The sequence below is a fragment of the Pleurodeles waltl genome, chromosome 10, assembly GCF_031143425.1.
Source record: "Pleurodeles waltl isolate 20211129_DDA chromosome 10, aPleWal1.hap1.20221129, whole genome shotgun sequence".
NCBI lineage: Eukaryota > Metazoa > Chordata > Amphibia > Caudata > Salamandridae > Pleurodeles > Pleurodeles waltl.
The window spans coordinates 178,936,609-178,964,542 of NC_090449.1; the positions used below are offsets into that span (position 1 = coordinate 178,936,609).

Here is a 27,934-nt window from a genome sequence, read left to right on the forward strand (position 1 = left end):
TGGGATGAGTAAAGGAGGATGGAGGAGGGAAGAGTCTGTGGAAGGGGTTAGGGAGATCATAGTAGCAGGGTGAGATAAATTAGGGCGAATTTAGTAGGGATGTTTGGGTGTTCATGTGGAAGTGGAGGGAAGAGCTTAGGCAGAGTTATTTAGGAGATGAAAGTAGTAGAATGGATTTGGGATGAGTCAGAGAGGGAATGGAGGATAGATTGATAGAGACATGACATATGATGAGGTGTAGATTAGTATGATATAGGATGAGAGCAGGGATTCATAGATATCTAGTATAACAACCCACCCAGGAGCCACGCAATGACCCACGAACATGCCAAGCACAGAACAACATACACACACACATATATATATACACACACACACACACATGAATGCACACACATATGTACATACAATACATATTTAAAACCATGGGTAAATAGACTTAGTTAAACAGGTTTAAAGAGTGTGTGTGTGTGGCTTATTGTTATGAAATAGTAGCGATACATTTTTTCAAAGAACTATACATAACTAGAAATATACACATAATCAGAAAAAATATTTATCAACATAGGCATATGCAGTCCTTCATTGTTTTATGAAATAGTTGTTTGTGAAGGAAAGTGCCAACTCTTGAGTAGTTTTCTGAAGACAAGAAAGTTATCTGTGGCTCTTATAGTTGGGGGTAATTAATTCCATAGTTTGGCTGCTTGAACGGAGAAGGATGTACCACCTGTAGTCTTTTTTCTTGTATGGTGGTATTCTAAGGCGGGGTGCCAATCTTGCCAATCACATCATGGAATGCTTATTGATAGTCTTTGTTAGAAAAACAAGACTGGGTAAAGAGAATTGTTTCTCTACACTGGATGTCCCCTTTAAAATTGTGGTTACATACCATCAATAACTGCAGTTTGTATGTGTTTATGCCGATTCACATATATTTACAGCGGTGAACCTAGATTTATAGACAACAATTGCTCCATTTATGTCCGACCGCTATCCACTTAACGATACTGGCGTGGCACACATGCTGTACCAGCATTACTGCAAAGAATATAGCAGCGGTGTACCACATGCAAGGGTTGGAAACGGAGTGGATCGAGGCGTGTTTAGGCCTGGGAGGTTAGAGAAAGTTCATAAACTAATAAGTGTGAGGCCGTTCACAATCTCCAGCACAACCCTTCCAAATCCTGGAAACAACTGAACTTTTACTACAGGAAAAGGCGGGAGTAATTCCCCTTCCAGGATGTGAAGGGGAATGGATCACTGCCCACCACATAAGCTGCTGAGGAGGTAAAGGGGTTGGGGAGTTTGGGTTGTTTTCTATAGGGAATGGGGTGGGTGGAGAAGAAAGTGCATTCGTGAATGGCGATGGATGCCTTCAATGGTGCATAATTGTCCTTTGTGTAAAATTACATGCTGGGTAAACAGCCTTAAAGAAAAAAAGTATATATTTCACTGTTTACTCGGGCATGGTTTCTTGGAAAGCTGCAGCTTCTACAGCCTTTTATGCTCTCTAATGCCGAACTCTGAATTGAGGAAGATGTATATCTTCACCTGTGAGGAATAGTACTTCTGCAAGAGTAGATTTACATATGCCTTTGTGATTATGGGCCTGCATTTAAAAGCAACTTATAGAAATATTAGAATGCTCTTTTTTCACGACATAATTAATGCTACACCCAAAAGTATAAACAAATATGGTACATACCATATATTACTGTGTTTTGTTTGATCGGCTACAACAAGTCGGTTCTGGAAGCTAGTCACCAACTCTGGGGCAGTCCATCGAAGAGGGAATATCCTCTTGTCGTCGGTTTCAAGGTAGTCCTCCTGAAGCAATGAGAAAAACAGAAAGCATGCGGATGTGGTGACACTTACTGAATGAAAGTACACCAAATATGTTTTTTAATTCTATCAGTCTTTCTTTTAAACTTGGAACCACCACCGCATCAACGATTCTCCTTTCAGTTTCAAGTCCAACAGTACTGAATATAAGGGCACTGGAACAGTCACACCTTAAGGATTTTGGCGTCCCTGGGCCAAACGAATTATGTGGGCCCATGTTCGGAATAGCTTCAAATTTATGTTTCAATTCCAGCTCTTTACTGCCCTCTTTGGCCAGGTCACTGACACTGCACAGGAGCAGTTGTCCAAATTCTAAATGTGTTTGCATTTAATATTCAAGGGTTGCGATGTGTGTTTTCGTTACTGTAACAGAGCAGCAGCGAATCATCTCTGTGACGCCCTCCCATTTCTCATATACGGGTCCTAATGTGACCTAAAAAACTTTTTTTAATGGTTGTTGCATGAAACCAACACATTTCTCTGCAAAATGTCACACATCCCCTACATTAAAAAAACGAATGAAAACAGTGTTTGAAACAACCCGTTTAAGTATTATTCAAGGTCATCAGGGCAGGACACACTGCAAAACAGAGCTGTCTCTATCAAGGGGCCCCCTAAAATACTGGGGCACTGGGCCAAAGCCCACTTTGCCCATGCCTTATTAAGGCTCTGCATTGTAAATATAGAAAATACCAGTATCTTAGAAAGGCACCTCGATTAGTAAATGAGATCACAGCCACAACGCTCATATGAGAGGCTCCGTCAAAACAGAGGATTGAAGCAGATTGTTCCAATTAGTTAAAAAAAAAAAAAAAGTACGTAGTTTCAAATAACAAGAGACTGCAGCACACTTCCAAATAAACTGTAATGATTTCTCTCTATAAAATCATTATTAAAATTGCAGAAGGAATCCTGCTTAAGTTACCCTAACGCTCTCCACACGTGTGACTTGCACATCTTTTCTACAACTCCAGAAAGGACCCGGACAGTCAACTCTTCAGGTACCAACTCACAGAATACCCTTGTTACCCTCCCTCCATCCCCGCCGCCGGGTGACCCCCGCCCTCCAGGCCCTCACAGACCGTGCTCCCAGCTCTGGACATTGTTTGGCGCCTTAAATTATATTGAGTGTTGCAGTCTTGTTTTTCTGACTTTTTTTTTGTTTTCTAACTAATGAGACTAACAATCAAAGCAATCAAGTGCCCTAGAGTGAGGGGATTAACACCGACTTCTCTTTTAGGTCTTTAGATCAATCAATATGGTGGTTTCCGCCATCTGTAGAGATCCGATGAGGCTCAACCGACCTGTGCTTTACACATACACAGGGTGACAATAGGAAGCGATTTTCAATCGCGTCTACACAACTCAGATCATTGGTCTAGTAAGGACTCAGAAGGAAAGGAATCTGCTTTTCACGGCTAATAACGGTGGATTTAAAAAACCGCAAGAACGCCGCTTCTCACCGTAGTACATAAAGCAGAGCGCAGGCAAACAGTGAAATAAATATGTTTTGTGCGGTTTTAAAAAAGAAACATTTTTAACAACACTTTACGGTGAATTAAACAACTAGATTATTTTCAACATACCTTGTATCTGGTGTAGCCTATTCCATAATCTCCCAATTTCACCGTCAAATCCGACGTGAGGAAACAATTGCGCAGGGCTACATCACTGAAAAGGAAGAGGCAAACATTATTAAAAGGGAAAGGCGATCTTTTAAAGATGCTCTCAGGAGAATCGATATGTTGGCGTAGGTCACTGCTTTCTGCTAATGGAATTTAACCCATTCATCATTAGACTACTCCGACCCTTCTAGTAAAACAACACTTGAAGGGCTAAATGCTGGCACTAGCAAATGCAGGAAGCAATCTTCGCGAGTTCAAACGAGGCGACCCTCAATTATTCATGTCTTCCTAGGTTATATTTCTAGGCAAGCATCCTACGAACCTTAATACGATACACATTCAGAAAATACTAACATAGGAAGCAACCCCTTACTTCATGTTTCAAGGCCAGCATTGTATGGCGCCTTAGTACTATACACATCCAGAAAACACAACATAGAAGTCATATGGTGAAATAATCCTTACTTCATATTTGACAGCAAGCAGTCCATGTGCTTTAATGATACACAAGAAAAACTAAACTCTTCTCTACCCACACACTATATCCATTTCACAGGTAGCTGTACTCACCCTGTTTTTCATAATTAATTAGCCCATTTGTTCTGAAAGCTTTTTAAAGACCAACCACATTGGTCATTCACAAAAAGCACTGCACAGATACTTAACCCAATGTCATCACTTCATAAAACAAACTTTTGCACCAAAAATCGAAAAATTTAATTTAGTGCCAAACACAAAAGAAAGAGCAAAGCCGACAGTCAGCACGGGCCATTAATTAAGGTCAAAATCCATGTTGTGCAGAAATGTCCTAGAATCAAAGAGGATGGCAGCTGTATTTGCGATTCTCCTTTCAAGGTAAACAGTGGATGACTCGTGACAGAGGGGTCCAATATATCGACAACCACCACTCTTCAAGGAGTAAAATGAAGAAATTCAAAATAGAGTTGCTACACCACAGCCGTACAGAAAATAGACTGTACAGTTAGTAAATCATGGTTTCTAATTCATAATTAACATATGGAACTAAATGGTACATTGTGCATGTTGTGATGGACAAGCTTAGTCAACCATCACTTACATTACTTTGTACACTGGAAAGAAGGGCATCCAATCGCACATCAAATTATAGTTCAGCAGGAAGAGATATCCTCACGTTGAGGTTGGATTCATTTTTTTTGTTCCCAAAATTTAAAATGTGTTTCTTTGCCAAAATTATTAAAGGTCTGTTCCTGCGGGGACTGCGGTTTTGCACCCAAACCATTATTGAGACTTTAAGAAAATAATTACTATAACCTATTCTACTAAACCGCGGTGAGCTGTTCATTATTTCTTCTATGCAATTTTATTATGCATAAGATAAATAAGAGTAGGCCGTAAACTGGGTACATTTGCTAGAACTGGGTTGTAAATGAACACGCTCAGAACTGGGGTTATAGAAATCTGAAATATACAGTGGATGATAATTTATTGGAATGCATCCAGTTTTAAAATAGTGTTCAGGTGTTGTAAATCATGATTTCAAAATGCGGGTGCCCAAAACTCTAGAGAGCAAGGGAGAGAAACGGGGAGCGACCTACCCACGCCCTCTTAGATGCACCTCTGGACATAGCAGTACAGGAGTGCACACATGTGACTAGGGAGATTTGGGAGAGATCTGTTTTACCGAGTAAATGTTTTTTGTTTCACTTTTACTCTAGCCTAAAAGTGCAATTGTGAGAATACCTGTGTATGGATGCTGTGTTAGGGTGTGCTGAATCTTTGTTGTCATTGCATTTGTGTTATACTTAGACTGAGGTAGCACTGAGGCAAAGCAGGGCAGAACCTTCCCATGTTTGCCTTCAGTAAGGACCTATGACTGGTGTGATAGGTGCACTCCTTTCTTTCCTTCTGCGGTCTTATTTTAGCAGTAATATACCTATTCAATTAGGTAATCGCCTTTTATTTACACAGTGAACAGGGTGCTATTTCACAGGGGTAATCTGATACAACAGTTCACATTCATTAAAGCTCTTGAAAGGAACTAAACCTTGCAAGGTGGTGTGATCGTCAAATGTTACAGAACAAATGAAATGGTAAAACAGACAAGTGTCTGTTCCAGCAAGGATGCAACACGCCCTAGTGCAGGCCACAGCCCTGGAAGCCACGGGATTAAAAGATATAAACCAAGATTGTGGTAGCACTCAGACAAATCATCAAATAGGACACTTGTGGGACTTCAGGAAGGCCCCACAGCACTGTGGGAGATTTACTCCTTGCAACTTTCATGCTCTTCCGCATTTTTCATTAAGTAGTAAAATACTAGCCTTCTGTCAACAAGGTAATCGCCTTCAATTTCAATGGTTAGAATTAATTTTCACTGAGGTCATTTTGCGACATCATTCCATTTCGCTTTCATTGAAGCTCTTACTTAACGGTGCTATCTGGTGATGACTTCGAATGCCACAGAACAATTCAAATATAAAATATTTAAAGAACACAAGCAAGTGTTTGAGGTGTATATGCCACGTAAGCATGTGTAGTTATCCCTTTTTCCAAAGCAATATTTCAAATGTGATTGGCTAAAGTGTTCCACTCTGAGACGTACTCTTGCACTCCCTTATCCCTGCCCGCGTGCCATGCCGGACGAAGGCTCGGAGCCCATTTGTGGGGAGAAGCAAGAACCAGGGAGTGACCCTTCTCATTCTACTCTGACTTCTTACTGTTCTCAGGTGCTGCCCAGTCCCTCGCGGCTGCACACATTGACATTTAGCAGACTCGGGATTCCAATGGGAACTGCTCTCAAGTGTGCCTTGGCAAAAATACCGTGAAGAGGTGTGTGTTTATGTTCCATCGGTGTGTACGGACGTGCATCCCTCATGTGCCAGGCTGTGCACCAACCATATCAAACACTTACATCCGAAGGTCTCTTATTACATTATGGACAACTTCCACTGGTAACGCTGACATGACCATTTTCAGTATTACCTTTAGTGGTTGTGAAAAAAGGCAAACAAAAACACCTAAACAGTTAGCGAATAAAAAAAGAATGTGCCTCTCCTTGAACCCAATGTATCTACCTATAGATTTTCCATACCTCTGTAAGGTCTAGTAGGGAATTTACAGTAAAATGTGTTAACGTCATTATAATAGAAAGGGGCACTTCTCGCTATGTACACGGAGATCTGAGTTACATATTGGAAAGTCAAGCACATACATGATTTTAGATAATCATTCTTAAAGGATTACCGACGTTTCATCCAAGACAGCGTTTTATGTTCAACTGTAAGTTGATCAAGTAGAGTGTGTGATTATATTGTTATTTTTAAACGTGTGGGATTTCTAGTTCTACATATCAAATCCAATAGTCCTTTTTATACGATGGACTAGTGAACAAGTGATACATTTTAAGTTGAGGCTTCTTGCAGTATTGTATCACATTTCGAGCTGAAAATACACTTTTAAGTCGAAGTGAGTAAAAGTGGAATAAAAGACTTGTGCTGAGGAAAACGAGTATATTCATAAAATGCACCTGTGCACAAAGTTCTGTTTATGCATCACGGCCAGTCCTGCGGCAATCTCGCACGCCATTCGTTGAAGAAGCATTACTTCGGCATCACCACTGAGTTTTTCCTCCTCGTTGCAAAGGTAGGCCTTGATATCACCCTGCCAAACAAAAAGGAAACACCCATCAACGTCCGCTTCTGTTAAGTGAACATCAGAGAGCTCTATAATAAGAACAAACACTAACTGGATGAAATCCCCCATAGTGGCATTATTATTACAACTTTCTCTCATCAAGTACTCTTCATAGATTTACACTCCAATTCGTTTTTCTCCAGGGGCGGGAGTGAAACACTTACAATCAAATGAAAAGTAGGAATGGTCGAGCACTACACCACACCCATGGCTCCAGTAAGACAGGTGCTCCTTAATGTAGCCCAAAAACGCACATTGTATTTTATAAATTTGCAATATAGTTTTTACAGTGTTAAAAGGCCTATCAACTCTTGACGCAAACAACTGAAGCCTGCTTCTTGCAGAATTCAACACTGGGCAAGGACCTTCTGTCTACAGAGCCAGTGATCTAAATATTTTTTTTTAACCGCATCACAAGATCTTTGTACCTTACTTTGTAGCAGGGAATATCAGTTATTTATCTGGTGATCTCCCACCAAACTTCTTCGATTATATGGGGATTTAAATTTGAGGGTAAGTTGTCTGCTATTGAGTTTTGAATCCAGACTCTAAAGATAAAAATATATTTAGAATAATCATAAGGCCTTGAATGAGAGTCGTAGCTGTGGACCAACTGAAAAGAACCGAATCTAATGTCAACAATATAAAAGTAACTACAGGGAAGAGGAAGAACTTGAGAATCAGCACAACACACCATCAAGCTTGTCTTGCTGTGTGCTTGACAGGACCCGGTGGAGACAAGACGCCATATCAAGTAAGATATCCCAGTCCGCAGGATGGATGTAGGTTTAGAGGGGGCAGTGTATGTTTTAGTTTGCAAAACTGTCTAAGACTAAACGAAGGCAGGAGAAGCCCTCTTAGGGATGATTGCTATGGATTAACTAGCGGACCGAACACAGCACAAAAAATACTATAGTCGATAAATCACTGAACGGCACACATTCACCCAAACCATGAAATGGACTTCTTTTGGACATGCCACTTTTGCATTTCTCTTTAGAAACAGCTGTAAACTATGATGGGCTTCACATCTTTCAGGTAATTAGCAAATATGTCCCATTAGGTAGAAACGTAAGATCCACATGTGTGATCCTAGAGCCTGACAGTCTAGATCGGATTTCCGCTGCTCCATTTACTTTAAATGTATTTATTAGACTATGTTTGAGGTTTTCCAGCTATCCTCGGGCTGCAAATGGCAACTTCAGGAACTGGGATAGGTCATAGATAGTGCAGGGTGCTAGGGCGAGACGAAGTAATGAAAAAGCGACACCGCTGTCATTACCGCACCACAGTACAAGTTTTTAGAAGCAGCCTGGCCTCTTCCTAAGCATGGAGTCTGTGGGTAATAACTGGCGAGCTGGACAGAGACCCCTGGCATCTGCGGGTGCTGCTACAGAGCGCTCATGTGCCAAGTTATTGTCTCAGTTGATGAATCTGTGACAGACAATCAAATTACGTACACTTGTTCTTAAGCATGCAACAATATCTTCTCACGTTGTCCAGAGGAAAAACTCGTCTGCGTTCTTCCTTTCATAATCCAAATCAAGAGAAGAAAAGCAAAAATGGAAAGATGCTGTTTCTGATTATTTAGCGTATATGTGAAGTTCTATAGAAATGATCAATCAGGTTAAATGCAAGCCTGGACACCGTTATCTCTGAACCATATAAAAAAAAAAACTAAGAAAGGGACTTACACAAATGCAGATTAAATGGAATAATGTCTTTGTTCTATCTATCCTCAACTAGGAAATAAAACTGTATCACACCACGTGGCAAAGAAACAAAAAATAGCATTTCGCTGACTGTTACTGCGAATAACACTAAAGGAAACTACTACGGCGCCTCAACGCTAGATGGCAGCATAAGGCCGTTAGTGATAACAAGCAATGTTCAAAGGAACATTTCAGTTAAGGGAACACAGATTGTTGAAAGTCAGAAACTTGGCAAAAGGAAGTCACTTGGTCCCAGCATCTCGCCGTGGGCCAAAAGTCCTGGATTTGGCAAATTCAAGGTGGACATTTCAAACTGAGTTGTGCGCTGTATCGATTGACGTGTACTCAGCAGCCCAAAGTCTCAGTGATTTAAGAGTGTGTCTGGTACCTGTGAGAGACCGGTGGGTAACAGGCTCAAGTCGAGTCAAAAGACAAGTACCAGGAACTTGGGGGGATTTGGGGCAAGGGGGCGGAGACTCGGTGTTAAGGATCGCGCTTCAGTATACGAGTACAGGGCCTGGCCGAAACCAGGCCCCGAGTCCAGAGGTGGCCGACCATGGCCAGGAGCAGTGAAATGTATAGGGGCACGCATGTGGAGAACAGGATGTAGGGTGACCACTCGTCCGTAAATTTCACGGACTGGCCGTAATTTGCCCTGCCGTCCGTGATGAAAGGCTTAACGGACGGCATTTGTCCGTAATTTTAGCCTTTCACCAAAAGGATAACGGAGGCAGGGCGAGATTACAGGCAGGTTAGTTTCTGAAGTTGAACTGAAAGGCAGGGGAGGGGGTCTCCTGTGCTCGGAGGGAGGGGGCCACAGATAAGAAAAGGCCTTCTTGACAGTGTTTCCCCCCCCTGAAGAAATGCAAATGTAGGCAATCTGCAAATGCAAAGGGGCTTGAAAACCTGTACTGAATTTCACCAAAGGAGTCACTGGAAGCTTTCTGATGGCAAAGGCATTTTCTTTTAGAGAGGTACCTTAGGGGTGTTCCAAGGTGAGCTGTGGAGTGTGTGGTTTTAATGGAGTGTTATAAAGAATGTTAGTACTATGTATAAACTGCATATTATTCAAATCTGTATTTGAGAAGCACTTTTTTAAATTTAACCGTAATGTATTTGCGCATTTTGTAGCAGCCTATATTATGATGTAATTGTATTTATATAGTACTTACTACCCCTGACAAGGAGTCAAATGCATGTTTAAAATAAAGACTTACACATTCACAGTTCTTTCAGGGACATCGGAACCTTATAGTACTAACAAACATTGGCAAAGCCAATAGGTCTCGTCTCTGAAAGACTTATTGACTTTGCTAATGTGTTTTAGCCATGTTATACACCAGAGTGGCTACTGTTCAGCATGGCTAAAAGTTAGTGGCATAGTAGTGTGGGGTGGAGTAGAGTGGCATAGGAGTAGTGGCACAGTGGTGCTGAGTACAGTGCAGTTGCGTAGAGTGCATTGGGGTAGAGTGCAGTGAGTGGCGTGGCGTGCCATGGAGTGGTGTGGGACAGAGTAGAGTGACAGAGTGCAGTGGAGTAGAGTGGCATACAACAGAGTGGCAGAGAGTGCAGTAGCGTAGAGTGGTGCAGTGGCACAGAGTGCAGAGTAGACTTGTGTGGCAGAGAGTGCAGTGGCGTAGTGTAGAGTGGTGCAGTGCAGATTAGAGTATAGTACTGTAGAGTGCAGTCGTGTAGAGTGGAGTGATGCAGAGTAGAGTGGCATAGAGTGCAGTGGCGTAGAATGCAGATGTACAGAGTAGATTGGTGTAAAGTACAGTGGCAGAGAGTGCAATGTTCCAGAGTAGAGTGTCAGTGCAGTGATGTACAGTGGCACAGAAAGCAGTGGCGTAGAGTACAGTGGTGCAGAGTAGAGGGCAGTGGCATACAGTGCAGTTGTTTAGAGTGCATTCGTGCAGAGTGCAGTGGCATGGGGTAAAGTAGCAGAGTGCTGTGGAGTAGAGTGGCATACAATAGAGTGCAGTAATGCAGAGTGGTGCAGTGTCAGAGTGCAGAGTAGACTCGTGAAAGAGTGCAGTGGCATAGAGTGGTGCAGAGTGGAGTATTGTAGAGTGGTGCAGAGTAGAGTATAGTGCCTAGAGTGCAGTGGCGTGGGGTGCAATGATGCACAGTGCAGTGGCATAGCGTGCAGTGGCACAGAATGCATATGTACAGAGTAGAGTGGTGTAGAGTGCAGTGTTGTAGAGTGTCAGTGCAGTGGTGTAGAGTGGTACAGAGAACAGTGGCATATAGCACAGTGGTGCAGAGTAAAGGGCAGTGACATACAGTGCTGCTGTTTAGAGTGCACTGGTGTAGCTTTCAGTGGCATAGAGTGGCATGGGGCAGAGCAGAGTGGCATAGAGTCGACGGGTGCAGAATGTAGTAGTACAGAGTACAGTGGTGTAGACTATAGTGGCGGCCAGTGCAGTGTTGCAGAGTAGAGTCAGCGTGCAGTGGTGTAGAGTGCATTGAACTAGAGTGCATTGAACTAGAGTGCACTGGTCAGAGTGGCACAGAGTGCAGTGGCGTAGAATAGGTTGTTTCAGAGTAGAGTGCAGCTGCATAGAGTGGAGAGGTGGAGTGCAGTGGCATAGAATGCAGTGGCACAGAGTGCAGTAGCATAAAGTAGATTGTTTCACAGTAAAGTGAAGTGGCTTAGACTGGAGAGGTGCAGGGTAGAGTAGAGTTGCACAGAGTGGCATAGAGTGTGATGGCATAGAGTGCAGATGTGCAAAGTAGATTAGAGTGATGTACAGTGTATTGATGTAGAGTGCAGGGGCATAGAGTTGAGTGTTATAGAGAAAAGTGCACTAGCATAGAGTGTATTAACAGAGTGCAATGGCGTACAGTGCAGTGTTGCAGAGTGGCATAGAGTGGAGTTGTGTGGCCCAGACTGGAGTGGTATAGCATGCAGAGGAGTAGAGCGCAGTGGTGCAGAGAGGCGTGAAGCGCATTGGCATAGAGTAGAGTGGTACAGAGTAGAGTAGAGAGGAATAGTGTGAAGTAGCTTAGAGTGCAGTGGCATAACGTGAAGTGGTTCAAAATGGAGAAGAGTGCAGTGGCGTAAAGTGGAGTGATAAAGAGTAGGGTGCAGTGGTGTGGAGTGGTGCGGAGTGGAGTATGCATGGTGTGGTAACACACTGCCATTACAGACAACACATTTTTTTATTGAAATTACCATTACATTGCACAGATATACAGTTTTTCAAATCAAACTATACTGTGCACAGATGATGATGTGTGGAAATTGCATCACCTAATGCAATGATTTGTTTTAATTGTATAGAGGTATTTGTTTCCAGCAGAGTTCAGAATTAACAAAAATGTGCTTCATTTGATCTCCTGATTCTGATTTATTCTGAAATTTATTTAAATGTTTTCATGTGATAGAAAAAAACTCTTTCTGAACCCCAGTATCCAGCAAGATTGTAGCATAAATCCTCCCACGTTGAAGTCAGAGAAAGAAAAGTAAACACTAAGGCCCCACTGAAAACAGAGCCTGACACTTGACTTTGTTCTTTGAATGCACAGCAAATATAGCCTCTGCTCACCCTTCACAAGCACGAACAGCGACCATTGCACCAGGAGAGTTTGCCAAGGTGGATGAGTGTTGCTTGTTCAACCACTTGACAGTGTCTCTTCTGTTTCTCTCCTGTGTGCAGAGACAATTCCCCAGGTACCCAATACCTTCGGTTAGTCTTGGAGGACCCATCTTGTCTGATTTTAGGAATCGTCCCACCTTGTTCTTCTCTTCCATATTTATCCACTTCTTAGCAACGACCCTTTGAATCACTTGCTGTGGATCTCCCATTTGATCTTAATTTCATCCTCCTCTTTTATTAGCTTTGATTGGTAGTCCGGGCTTCCATTTCTGAGATAAATGTAGAGTCCCAGACATACACTCTAGTGCTGTGAGACTACAAACAAGTTGTGGGTACCTCACATCCTGACATTAGGTGTGAGACTGTCGCCCACACCATCTGCCCTGCCTCTTTAAAGTTTTTTTTAGGTTTAACATCCATGGGCAGTTGGGGTAAGCCAGATGTTTTTTTTAAACTAGCATATGGTTAATGACCTTAATGTTTCCCAAACTTTTCTAGGGGTTTTAAACTGTTCAGAAACATAATCAAAATGTTGCTGTTCAAGAAAGATTGGGTAGCTTTGGGTAGGGGTGATGGCCTTGCCACAGTACTGAAGGGCATTAATTTACTACTGAACAAGAACCTAATGTGCCACCTGAATGTAGCATACCAGGAGGCAATCCCAAAAAGACCACAGTGAATAAATGGTGCTAGGTTAAAAAAGAGTAAATAAATGCACTGACAACATAGTGAGGCATGGCCTCTCTTGGGTGTGTCTGTAAAACTGATGTTTGTTCTTGACTTTTTGTCCTGAATTTTGACCCCTTGTCCTGAAATGTTTACAGTCCTGTCCAGAATGTGCCTCAATGCCAGGTGGTCACCCTAAGTACAGGGGCTGGCCTTTAACATGTCGATTGGTGTTTACAGACTATTCTCACTTTGCTGTCAGTGACAGAAAAGTAAAGTGAACTGTGTGACATTCTTGCTGGGGTACAGAGAGTGTGAAAGGAAGGAAAGGCTTTAAGAGGTATTTTTTTTTTTAGGGACACACAACAAAATGTAAATACCTGTAGAACTGTACACATTCAGCATTTAGGAAGGTAAAAATAAGCACATATTTGTGTAACTCTGAAGTGTGATGGAAGATAAGACTTTACAAGAATCAAAACAAATGAAGACTCTTTAGTTGGTGATGCACCAATGATGAATATTCACTCAAAGCCAATTTCCGCACACTTGTGTCCAATATAGTTTTATAAGTAAAACTAGGTCTGTGCACATGCATGACAATGGAAAATGTGCACTGGAAGTGACAGCGCGCTACCACACAATGTTTTAGTTACGTTGAAGAATCCAATCGCCCACCTCATGTCCAATAAAGCAGGGTGGCTCGCGAAAATGTGTCGTTTTAAAAAGTGGGCTGTGGATCTAAATCGTTGGCAAGCACTGCCGTAGGTAACACGGAACTCCCCCTGGCATCAGCTGCTCGCGGTGATCAAAGGTGATGCGCTACAAGCCCCCCTAACAGCAGGACCCCGAAACTGTGGTACGAAAGGGGTCATAAATAGGCCACTGCATCTCTGGATCGTGAATGTAGAATACGGCAGAAAACGACAAAAGGTTGGTTATGGGAAATGTGAAGGTGGATTTCAGAAGAAATCTGAAAGATCACTAGCAGGTGCGCGCGATGGCCTCTCTTTTACTAGACTCTATACGGATCAAAGGCTTAGGAGAATAGGGAATACATCCAACATGGTTATGAAAATGCGAGTGCAGAAAAACCTTCACATTTAGTGACACTAGGAAAGACAATACACATCGAGAGGACCCTGTGAAGGAGATAGGGCAAGTGGTGGTCCAGACACGATTTAGAGGTCAGATAATGTGAACTGATACCGTATAAGGCAGAGATAAATGAGTGGTCAACTTCACGGGGAAGAGAAAAACAATCTACCACGAGCGAACTGGGATTTAAAAACTAAGGAGAACCAGAAGTAACCCATCGCTAAATTTTAGATGTTGCCACGAGAGGGCAGTGAAAGACTTCCCCCTCGCTATTTTTCGCAGTAAAATACGGCACCGTGTTACCCATGGACAAGTCCAAGCGAGATTGACAGTACTTTACTGCTTATAACTCCAGGTACTTCAGTTGAGGGGCGCGGGGGAGGAGGGGCTGGGACTTGGCGAGGAGGATTGAGAACCACAAAACAAGCACTCGGTACTAATTCTCACCCACGGGAAGCGATTCCTCTTACACTCATGGACTCCTATCCACCAAAATGCCAGGGGTAGCGAAAGAGACATCACGCGCCCTTTGACCTCCACTTTCAATCACAGACTCGTACTTATACATACACACAAACCACACTTACACACACACTCACATAAACACGCTCTCACTCGCAAGCACGCACACCACACACATTTAAAGTATGTTTAATTACTTCAGCTGTCATGGAAGGGCACATTCACGTATTTATTACACTAATAGTGAATAATGTGCTATAGTGAATAGTGTGCTATAGTGAATAGTGTGCTATTATTCACTATTAGTGTAATAAAAAAACTGACAGAAAACAAAGAGCGGAGTCCCAACTGCCGCCCATAAGGACGAGCTGGTACTGTGTTCCTGGCAATGCATTTGCCACCTCTGAAGCAAGGGGTCGCAGACCCCTAAAGGACGCCCATGCTTATACTGAGGGAGTGCTTGAATTATAATAAGAACGAATTAAAAAACGGGCCCGGCACCGATACACGAACTAACTGTCTCAAGGCGCTCAGGCGTGGATGAGTAAACGGTGAGGTGCATCTAATAAAAGCTTACTCTCAAAGGGATGTGAGTGAAGATAATGGTGACTTAAGCTGCGTACCTCGTCCGAGCACCCCCACAAGACAAGGGCAGAAAAAGGGGAGGTTAACCAGAACGGACCTGGATCAAGACACACCTGTAAGTAAAATGGCCCGGGGAAGGCGCGCTTTTCACGCGGGACAAGTGGAAGCGACTGAGGGGAGCGGTCAGTCACTTACCACACGCGCAGAGTGAGAAGACACGCTGCAGCACCCCCTGGCGGGAAAAGGGAACGGGAACTGAGATCCTTCGAAGAAAAAGAGCCTTCGTGGCCAAGCAGTGTCCGCTGCAGGGAATCGGGGCACCTGAGTTGTAAATCACGTTTGTGTAACTCAGATCATTTATCTGAATAAAGGCAATCTAAACCAACCGCAAGAGGACTCCGCTTTTGAGGAAATAAATGAGTGAATGCTAGAGTTGGGCAAACCAATTAAAATCGAGTTATCTGATGAACTAAGATTAAATTATTCAGCGCGTTTAAGTAACACACTTTTTTGGCTTCTGAAGCGACCATATCACATGATGTCTGTTGCATGATCCACGCGCTAATTATTTTGAAGGCTGGGCTTCTGCACGTGCTCTTAGAGCCGCCCACACCCAGATTATACTTGAGCACTCGTTTTACGTGCGTGTTAAATCTCCGCACTGTTCTACACCCTCCGAATCAGGAACTCCTGCCAATCTGTTAAGGCTTCACTTCAGCACGCCACCGCCCACAATGCACCGCTGCCCCTACCACTGCACAGCCACTCACAAAGGATGCTCCCAACTGCACTATCACCACACGCTCCCATCCAGCCACAGGGCACTTCCCCTACAGAACTGCACCAGCACGCCTCCCCACTGCACTGCAACCCAACACTTCGCCGGAGCCACGCCACGCCCTTTACCCCACCACTAGGTGGGCGCCTCCTCGCCTCACTAGACTACCACCCCGGTCCCCCCACTAGGAGGCTCAGCATGCATTACCGGAAGCCGTGCGCCTCCGCCTTACCCTGCCAGACTGCACACAGGCCTACTACGCCAGCACCACCCGCCACCCCAAGCACCACCAAGTACTCATCCCCCATGTACTAAACACTGTCCCGCAGGCACACAAAGGCAAATCAAAACTGCAACATCACTTGTAACAACAACATACAACAAAACCAACACTTCACTACCACCCTCGGCAACACCTCCCAGCGCTGCACCGTCCCCACCATCACCCAACTCCCTACTACTAACAACCTACGGTAACTCTTATTGTATCTTGTGTACACAGTGTGTGCGAACTGAATAGGAAGTCAGCTGACTGCCATTTTCAAACATTGTTTGAATACAAAGGCACCATTCCGGTCCATTCACGAAGTAGAAGATTACCTACATTTGGCATGAAAAGGATTCCGCTTTAGGTCCACGATAAAGTGTGCGGTTGACACACGATAACATTTCGCCTGTGCATAATCTGATTTCAGACAGACTCCAAGAGCCTCTGCTTTGTAAAACAGCGCTTCTGCGCGCTCAGCTCACAGCTGCTGAGAGTGCACGCTACTAGCAGCCGCGTAAAGCGATCCCACCCTGCAGCTGGATTCCACCAGATGGCCCGGCGGGGGGTCCGAGCACTTGCTGCGTCTCTAATCTTCTAGTCATAAATTTAGCAGCCAGAAGTAACGAGAACTGAGCGTTCAGCTGTGCTCAACACTTCGTGGAATAAGATGCGGCTTTTAGTATTCAGTTTAACAAGCTGGCGAAATCCGCGGGCCAGAGACGAAACCAGCAGAAGCAAGCACGTGTGGTGTTTAAAGGTTATACTCTTTGAGCTCCCACTTTAAAGCTATAAAAGTACAGAAAAGCCTTTTTGTTTTTTTTGATCGACCAAAGACCGATGCATTCTAAGCTTTGTTACTTTCTCCTCAACGTATGACATGTGTAAAATGTGTTTTTTTAAATATTGTAGTAAAATCTTGAGTGTAGAACGTTCTGGCAGTTTTCCCTGCCACCAGCCCCACAAAACTATACAATACAGTTAACTACCTAGCTTTCTGCCAGTAGTCGAATAAAATTAACACGCAATCGGTGGTCAGCTTTATTCACCGCGTGGCATATTCGGTAAGAAATATATAATCATTTGAGAACATATGAACATTCATTTTCACCAAAAACAATAATGAACTTCAGCGTGCGCGTGCACACGCCTTAATTAGCATAATTTAGGAAACCTGCTGGCTATAGTGAGCTCGAAGGTATTTTGTGGCAGGGTGAGTGAAAGATCAAAAATACCTCATAAAAAAGTGGGCAGTCCGCTCGTGAAGGGGTACTTAAACAATGTCTTCCTAATCTTTTTGGCTGGGGTAAAGTGAACCCCTTGTTTTTAGCCTCTCATAAGTCCATAAAAAACCTCGGACCCGGCCACAAACCGAACATGAAATTCAAGGGTTTGATTGTGACCCAGTGTTTCACTTGGGCACTACGGGGATAAAAATCAATCATATTTTTGGAGCGCACTGTTCACATTAGGGCCTCGAGGCGCTGAGGGGTGTGTCCTCCGAGATCGGTTGAAGAGCCAGGTCTTGAGGTCCTTCCTAAACTGAGGCAGCGATGGCGACTGACTGAGACGAGGAGGTAAACCACAGTACTGGAGCATTGCACTGTAACACTCCTCAGGCGTGCCCGCAGCAGCGGGGCTGCTACAGAGAGATGAAAAGGTAGACTCCAAACCCAACTTTAGGGCACAGGGCAATTGAAAATGTTTTGGCCTTGGTCAAGCTAGAGCACGGCAACCTGACTGGACACACTGGTTTATCGACCATTCATGGCAACCTTTTCTCTATAAAAACACAGGAGGTGGCTGCTATCAGACTATCAACAGCTTTAACTCTATGGACCACTTTTCTTCAAGCCCTGGGCAACTAGAACAGAAGCAAAATAATGATGGTAACTGCCTATCACCCCTCAAAAGAACCAGACACTCTGGAATTAACCTCCTCAATTAAGGAAACAAAGGGCTTGACGGGCACATAGGCAGTAACAAACTGGGCAGCATTTTTTTGTAAGCATGCATGCCATTTTGCAAGGCAACATGCATTAATAAGTTCCATCATAATTTGCCCATCCATGGAGGGGCTCAGTACAGCTGATCTAATGAATATTAATTAAGCACGTCGCTTTTTGGGACATCCTACGACTAGCTGCATATGCAAGGATGGTCACTTGCGAGGGACATAAGACCTCCGTCCCTGCCTTTGCATTCCCAAATCAATCTTTTTTGGCTGATGTCCACTAAAGGAGAGCTGCTACTTTTACCATATATACACATTTTCCAATTTGGATAGAGATCAGATGGAGAAGATGGGCCCTGGACCACTGTCTCCTGCTTTCAATAGCACTACACAAGATTCCTAAAGAGAAAGCTCTACCGTCGAGTACTGCTTCCAATTTGGAAATCCATTACATCTCAACATGGGTCTTTTCAAAGGTGTGTGAGTGCAAGTGGGGTCACTAACCATGGTTACATTTTACAAATCACAAATAGGAGGGGAATCCCCAATCATGAGCCCTTCTTTCTGATCCAGAATGAGTTGCAGAATTTCTTGTGTGGGAGTAAAAAAGGTAATTTCAACTCACAAAAGCTGTTTTGTACACCGGAAGACACCTTTTTGTTGCTAGAAACGCTCAGATTTTGCAAATCGCAATGTATCTGATCACAAAAGTGTTCTGCACATCAGGTCCAGGAAAAGGACCCTCCCTGGAATGCATCTCATGCCTTGAGCTTAAGCCCTTGAGTGGCATATCCTATGTGACTGAACTTTTTTTTTTTCTTTTTCTTTTTTTCAGACCTACACAGTTTAAGTTTATCAATCAGTTTTTGCAGAGCCTTGGAACAAAAATACACCATTAGACACAGAACAAGATTAAACTACATTTATGCAGAAAAAAAACCCCAAACAAGGTAAGGTCGAAAGAGAGCCAATATGTAACATACGCATTAAAAGTTTTACATATACATGACATGGATTAAGAACTTAGATTGCTCACTTTGGAAACGTCAAACAGCTTCAAACGTGTATGAAAAAAGGACATGCAGCGATAGAGAGACATCAACAACAAAGGATATATTGGTACGTACTTCAAAATTCCATTTAGTTTTAAGTTTGGTGGAACATGGACTTTTTTGTACTGCGAAACATAAAAGATAGCATTGGCCCAAATAGAACCTTCAGCCCCTCTCCAGCCTTGGGCTCCAGAGATAACACAATGAAGACTAGCTTGCCTAATGTGTAATTATTACCTCGGCTATTTGAAGCCGTTCCACTCGTTCTTATGACCCCAGCCTAGGCAGCAGCTTATAAAAGAAGCAGTCCTATGATTACGTTCGAAACGCACATATGCTAGCGTAGAAGTAAGGGACTGGGTCTTTACTATAAAAGCCGGCTGCATATGGCTGTGCTAGGAGAGATTCTGTATCGCTGACTCGGTCATTCACAGACTCTTTCTTAGTCCTTCTTTTCTTTAAACCCTTTCAAGACTGACTAGTGTGTGAGGAGATTTCATTTTACGGCACTCACCAAGTCGCAGAACTCGAACACCAGGAGATAGGGGATGGCTTCAACACACTGCCCAAGGCATTGCACAACATTTGGATGCTGAAGAACACTAGAAGAAGAAGAAAAAAAAAACCACAAAGTCTATCTTGAATAAAAATGTGCAAAACTAACGGAATAGACAATTTAATTCAAAACAAAAATTAGGCAAAGTATCGTAACGCAATGAAATGTGTAAAGGTAGTTACATTTATTACACACACCATTCAGATGCGTTACAAAAGAATAACACTTCTTACAAGTAGAGCAAAAGGGATTACAGTTTAAAAACGAGTATTAAAGAGCACAAACGTGACGGTGCATATATTTATCACTAAATTTTAAAACATTAACGAAGAATAAATTGTTAGGTGTAACAGAACTGATGTCGTCAAAATGCCACTGTGGTTCGTCAAAAGTACTAAAATAATTAATGGAAGATGCACTGCTGTAGCACAAACAGGATTAGTGCTCGCTATAATTCACAATTGAAGAGGTAGTCATAATTTTCAATTCCATTTACCCACTCTCCTAAAAAAAGTAAATATTAAAAAGGAATCCTACGGCAATTCTTGTGTCGAATGAGATACGAAGAAACTGTCCGATAAATCAAAAGTACAAATAATGCACAAATATATGAGAAATGGATTAAGAAGTGGTGATATTCAATGTTTGGGCTTTAATAATAAAGGGAACCATTTTTAGTGTACGTTACATATTGCAAAAGCAGAATCAGATATTGAAAAAAGAACAAGGGCTTCATGTGCCATAAGCATATTATATGGCCATGGCAACTGAAAACCACACAGAAACCCCATTTTAGAAAGCTAGCTACACAAGATGAAGCTCTTTTCCCAGACATCAGCACTGAATTCACCACCATCCTGGCTGATTGCAACCAAGACCGCCGTCATCCTGTAGGAATCATGGCTCCTGGTGGAGATGGTGGTCGAATGGCGGTCCAACCGTCAAACTCATAATTTGGCGATCGGACCTCCACAGCTGCGGCGGTCCGGCCGCCACCTCAAGGCTGGCGGTCTTGTGGCCACCACCTCGTAATGAGGCCTTAAATCTCAGTCTTGAGTAAGATGCAACTGCTTTAAATGGCCTTCACTGAGTTTAGGGGGCCTGGTTTTAACATACAAATGTACACATCCACCTTTGCTACTCCAATAAATTGTGCTCGATTTCAAAAGGATGAGTAAATATGCTAATACTGGGATATGCCGATTACTATGAAACACTTGTTAAGACAATCTGGTATGCCCAGGTGGTAGCAATCACTGGTTAAGTCAAGTGCATTCTACCATACTGTTGGGAATCTGTCTTTTGAGTGGCACTATATGTCCCAGTAAAATATGTATACATGGGACATCATTTTACAAACTTTAATGCTGCCATTTGGCTTAAGGGGCATTTACATGCTAATATGGTGGCAGAGTTTGAAGTATTTAACTTGGATGGCATAATCCTTCCTTTTTGTTTACATGTCATTGCCCAACGGGAGAGCAGTCTGTTGAATTTAAGTGACATTATCGGCATTGTGTGTTTAAAGTATCAAACACTGAGAAAGGCAACTCTGCCGAAACGAGTCTTCTTGCAGAAAGAATAAATTATTGGCCCAGTGAGTGCTTGCAGTTCTTTCTGAAGGAATGGTTGTGCATATTTGGGAGTCCAACCTCACAAGTGGATTATCTATCTATCTATCTATCTATCTATCTATCTATCTATCTATCTATCCCCTCACAAGTGGAGTATTTATCTAATCTATCCAATCCCTCAAGTCATTACTAGAGGTCTCTCTAGAGCCAAAAGCTAAATCTTCAAAAAAAAAATCATTCTAGAGCTGCAGCCCCTCAAGGTCTTACTAGAGCTCACTCTTGAGTCAGATGGAAAAGCAATGAAGCCATTTCATGAAGCTGCAGTTTCCCTAGTCTTTACTTGGCATTCTTCCCAACTCAAATGCAAAAGCTTTGATAGTCTGTTATGAAGGTGCTCTTCCCATAGTCCTTACCAGATTTCCTACACAAGTTGAATGCATTGAAATTCTTACATTAAGTTGCAGTTTGTTACTAGGCGTCCCCTCATGTAGAATGCAAAGGCGTTGGCATCCTTTTGTGTAGAGGCAGTTCCACAACTCATTATAGGTGTTCGTCACAAGTCAAATGCACTGAAATTCTATTATGAAGCTGTAGTTCCAAAAGTTACTATTAGATGTCCTTTTCTAGTCAAATGCAAGCGTCTTGAAATTCTTACATGAAGCCGCAATTCTACTGGTCATTGCTAGGTGTCCCTATTGAGTCAGATACAAAACCACTGAAATTCTTATATGAATTTGCAGTTCCACACGTAGTCACTAATAGTCCCTCAGGAGTCCAATGCAAAAGGATTGAAATTCTTAAACAAATCTGCATTTCCACTAGTGGTTACAAGGTGTCCATCACAGGTGAAAAGCAAAAGCACTGAAATATTTTCATGAAGCTGCAGTTTCACTTGCTGTTAACAGAGGACCCCCTCAAGTCAGAAGGAATCCCTTCGAATGAACTACACAAAGCTGAAGGGGGCTGGTTTTAGTATATACAGTTTCATACCCAATTTGGCGGTTTGTCATTTCTGACTGTTTTCCATTGGATTATTTGTTTGCCAAATATAGTTCCTAATAATGAGTCAAAAGTACAGATCACTACATTTCTTGATTTTTAAAAAAGTTTGTGATTAAACTGTACTATTTATAGGCACTTTTTTTCCCCACTGATCATTACAAGTACATTTAGATTATTATTTTGGCGGTTTATATTCTGATGTTTTTTTCATCTTTCAGTTAAAAGGAGTGTTTTCTGCACACTGACAGTGCCTGTACAGCACTCCAATAGGGGAGATGCAATTCCACAAGTAGTTACTATAGGTCTATCAAGTCGAACAACAGTGTTGGAAATGTAAATCACAAACCCGTTGGTGGTGAGGTTTCATGCAAAAAATCTGCATATACACTCGAAGTACTCGAATGATGGGTGCTCATTTTCAGTAGGATAAGTATATATATTAACACTGGTTTACAGTGAAGAATGAACACTAATTCACAATGCATGTCTTGAGAGTTATAGAAATAGTTGATCTAACTCTACTGTACATAGGGCCTATCAGTCATTGGGAAGTGCAGGTGTCTAACAATTTCAGTGTTTTGGGAAACTATTTTTAGGTGTATGTGTACAAGTGCAAGGGCAAAATGCAACCACTCAATGTTCAATGGATTCAAAGTATCCAATGGGTGGAGTGGGCTGTGTTGTTGATCTATAGCTTCCAGTGGGGTGCAACAGAGTTATAATTCATGTGACATGCCAACAGACCAAAGGTGAAAAAGTGTTGATTGCGAGCCCCTATATATGTATATATTTTTGTGGAAAACACGAGACTGCCAAGATAGATAAGGCTGCCTTCAGGCAAGAACTAAAATGGTGGTTTTAACAACTGAAGCAGATTCAAATGACTGTAAAAAACATATTTTTGGTTTCGACTGGGAAAGGACAGCACTCACAGAGCCGGATTCTAAAGTAGAAGGAGTAGTTGGATTAGAGAATGTGAATCCCATGTACTTCCCTTTTCAAGGTATACAATAAGACAAAGGTTGTACAGGCCAATTTGAAGAGAGGACTAATTTATCTCTAGCAGAAAATCATGGATGCACAAATCAGAAAAATGTGTAGCCAATACAAATATTTATTGCAGAGAAAACAACTCTTTGTCCCACATTACCGAAGCAGTGAGAAATACAATGCACCTATGGAAAAACTAAGAATCATAAAACATTTACCCGTAAAAATTAAATCAGTTTTAAATTAGATGCAGGCGTGCTACTGCAGATCAAAGTATGTGGGCTAGGCAACAGTCCACAAAAAGCAGGTGACCGAAAATAAATAAATATATATATATATATATATATATAAATAATTAGACATTTTTTTAAAACAAACTTTATTGCGATTTAGAAAATAATAGTCATCATGCAACATCGTGGCGAAGCAGGAGAGAATCGTTTAACAGTGTATTCATGGTACATGGTTGCAACCACATATGATTAAGACAAGAGCCACAAATAATATATGACATACTACATTAACTAACAATTCTCTGTTCCCTACCTCCTCCCTTCCAATGTCTCTACAACTAATCTGAGTCACCAATGAAAAGGGTTACAGAGAGGGCTAGGGCAAAGGAGCTGCAGAAGAATATACATATATCCGCTACAGCCAACAAATATTACACTTAATAGCATTTCAGATGTTAAAGATGGTGTGGGTTTAAGCCTGCACAGCTACATAACTATGTATAATTATACATTAAGTTTCTGTATGTATGTGGCATTTGCATACTGCAAAACTACCAAAAGGCAGCGGAGCACTGTACAGGGGCAAAGACAAGCATCAAGTCAAAGAGTGATGGGATAGGTTTCTCAGTAACATACAACCCGTCTGCCATATGACAAGTTCCATTTTATCCTAAGGAACTTGTAAAACAGCGGCCAGGATATCCGTCACATTTCTGATGGAGTATCCCATCCGCCAAGGTCATGATTCGGCCCTTAGAACACTGATTTAATGTTTTTATGTAGGTGAGTTTTTCAACTCTCGTAAACTGAAGCAGCACTAGGGCAGTCCTAATGGATGCAGGGATATTGTTAAGGATCCAAGGTGCAAAGATGGAAAGTGCCATTTCCTTAATTTTTCTTTTTAGGCTTCTTAACCTGCATCCTGCTAGAGGCCTGGCTGCGGGTGTGCTGAGAACCATCAGAGATAGTGAGCTTGGCTGCAAGATAAGCTGGGGAGCTGATTGTGATGGGTGTGTAAATGAGGAAGCTGGGTTTGAAGATGGTGTAGGATGGTAAGGGGAGCAAATGGTGTTCCAATGGGATAGGGGTGATGTGGTCATATTTCTCCAGGCCTTGGGCGTCACCAAGAGATGGGGAACTTTCATGAAATAACAGTGTTCCTGAAATAATCAATGGTGTACCTAATATGATGCTTGATGGGCCAACATACCAGACACGCTACTCAAATATGGCACAAGACTGTTCAGCTTGGTTATTGTTCTGCTTCCAGCGCCAGCTTCCACATGGCCATGCCAGCTACCTGCCTGTTGCACACAGGTTATGAAAGAAGCACGAATTGTGTGCGAGGATGAAAAGAAAAGTTTAACTGTAAAAAAACTAAATGGCCATTTTGCTCCCTTAGTAGTTTTTACAGCTGAAACCTTCATTTTCATATTTTTAAATGTCACATCTTGCATCACTTGGATGAACATTGTACAGTACTGTGCTTATACTGTAAAATGCTTCATAGCTATGTACATTATGAGCACGCCTCCTATACTCAAAAGAATGTGCACAAATTAATTAATTAAACACAAACTTGAACAAATAAACATACACAGGGAACTGTGACAACACTTGCTTTCTGGCCTTTTTATTTTTAAATCACATTTTGCTCTCTGCCACATCGTCCATAATATTTCTGATTCTTCCTCAATGTCTATTCCAACCTCTGGTCATGTACTGTATAGCAACGATACTCACTCTCCCGATCCACAGGGGCACCACGCTAGTGTCTGCTTGCTTTCCCTGAAGCACTACAAAGGGCTCTCTAGAATTTCTTCAAGCCTAAAGTGGGCACCGTTTCCAGTGACAATCAACAAGGAAATCCTCCAGTACTTAAGATCTTTAACACATTTTTCACAGTAACCATCTGCCCCACTTTCATCACTTAACATTTATAGGTGGTACCTCAGTAGCACTAAAATATAAAGAAGATTCTCTGTCCCAAAGTATGGCATTGTACCTCCTCCTTTGTTGCAGGTAATGCAAGCTCTGAATGTGTCACAACTAGGATATTTGATACATTCTTTCACTCGTCTACTTGGTTATTCACCCTAGACAACCAGTACACTTGAAGGATAAGTCTCTTGATAATGGTTAGAATTATTGGGCCCATACTGCATAACTGGTGAAATAATTCCATCTCATAGTACCACAGCTCTCTGAGACAAACATGGATCCTCTCATCAACCGACCATCATTAATGCTTAGCTCCACCTGAGCAGACCGCCATCTATGCAGTCTTGTCAACCACATGTCGGTGAGGTCACCCACTGACTACTTTATCTTGAACATACTTTAAAATATTAACCTTACATTCTTCACCAAGTGCTGAGTTTTCAATTATTTCCACCTCAGCCAGGATGGATCAAATAATGTGCCTATATGTGGCCTGAAGGGATATCTGTCCACCTTAGTCAGCAGTACAGCCAGATGCAAGTTTCAAATGTATACTCCCTAACCTCCAGCAACCAAAACGCAATTCTGGATCTCGATTTGTCAAAATCTCTATGGACAAACTCGTTAAGAAGGTTTATGATCAGTACTACAGTGTACTGCAACAAGGAGAACCCAACTTAAAATGCTCTATTTAGGAGTAACATGCAAGTGCACATCTCTTTGTTACGGAGTAATTAACTGGTATGTTTGTTTTGTCCGTGGGGCAAACAATACGACTTCTTAATTCCCACCATAAATCACAAACTTGAGCAAACCTCACCTACCCTCCTCCTAAATCCTATGTGCTAGCCTCTGTAGTCATTAAACCTACCAAAGTATGCACTGCTCAGGTTTCCTGTCTGACAGCAAAACGTAAGGATTCATTTAAAGCAGTTAAACTATAATGGACCCACTTTTTCAGAAATCAATTCCAGCCTTAATACTATTTTAAGATATGAGGAACACAAATCTCGAACACTGAATATGGTAGCAAAATCAAGAATAGCAATGTGTCTGCCACTGGGGCAGAGGATGATTACCCACCAAAGTGCTTCATCAAGATCAGTCGAGTATGCTCACATCCATGCATTGGCACTAAGGCCAGGAGCCAAGGATACAAGCCACTCTGAACCCTAAGGATCTTAGATTACATCTTCAGCTGCCAGACTTTACTGCTTTTAAACGTGGCATAGATTCGCACAACAGGAACACCATATTTTATCAAAGCAATCTTAGATGAAACCAACCGATTACCCAACTTCTTCATGAACAAATTGGCATTTTATGCATATATAGCCCTTGCGGGCTTTCTTCACTTAAAACAATAGACCGGGAAATGTTTGAATCCAAACTAACCCCTTGTAATTTCCACACCTGTTTGATGTCAAGATCCAAGAAAACAGGACCTCCGTTTGTCATACTCAATTTTCTTTCTATAAAATTGTGCTTGAAGGAGAACTACAAGTAGATTTTTATCTACAACGGTATATCCTGTTGTCCGTATGTCCCAGGTCACATAACCTATGTTTAAACATATCTTCAACCACAAGTTATACGGGGAATGCAAAGCAACCAACATACAAACCATACATATGTTAAACATAACTTCACACTGAGGCATTAGTTCCACATAGTGATCAGGCTGCAGGCACACATTAGTGATCTTCTCATTAACCTCTTCACAACCTGCATGGTTTGCATGCTAGTCTTGTAGCTTAATGCGCCACAAAACCTACCATGGAACGCCACATGAGTACCATAATAGAGACACTGGTTAAATGTCTTAAAGGACAAGTTAGTTACCTTTGGTAACACCTTCTCTGATGGAGACAATATCTGGTTGCAGATTCTTTACCTTAAAATTTTTCCCAGACGTTAGTCTGGAGCTGGAGATTTTTCTCAAGCAGTAACCCGCGCCATTAAGTGGCGCAATCGGCTATTCATCAGTCATCAGCGTTACCATGCCAGATAGAACGTTGCGAGTTCCATATAGGCACCACCCCGGCGCGCTGATGTCAGTTTCTTTTCACGACTTCCCACAAATGAAGCTCAGAGCCATGAAGTACACCGTCAAAACTAGGGCCCTAAAAAGAAGCCCCTGTCCCTGCAAATCAGTTTGCAGAGCAGGAAGGATGAGTGGGTGGGTCGGTAGGGAATCTGCTACTAGATATTGTCTCTACCAGATAAGGCGCTACTGGAAGTAAGGAACTTGTCCATCTGATAGAGACATCTAGCTACAGACTCCTTATCCTAGAATAGATACCCAAATAATACCGTCCCCAGAGT

At 42.3% G+C, this 27,934-nt stretch overlaps 1 protein-coding gene across 1 annotated transcript in view; it reads right to left on the reverse strand.

Annotated features, from left to right (window-relative positions):
* Positions 1–27,934, reverse strand: part of LMTK2 (lemur tyrosine kinase 2) — a 197,829-nt gene that overhangs the window by 56,596 nt on the left and 113,299 nt on the right. Inside the window, exons 6-9 of the mRNA XM_069210143.1 lie at positions 19,828–19,915; positions 6,976–7,109; positions 3,429–3,513; positions 1,706–1,827 (exon numbers count right to left, since the gene is read on the reverse strand). Coding sequence (XP_069066244.1) covers positions 1,706–1,827; positions 3,429–3,513; positions 6,976–7,109; positions 19,828–19,915 — 429 coding nt within the window. The remainder of the gene's footprint in view (positions 1–1,705; positions 1,828–3,428; positions 3,514–6,975; positions 7,110–19,827; positions 19,916–27,934) is intronic.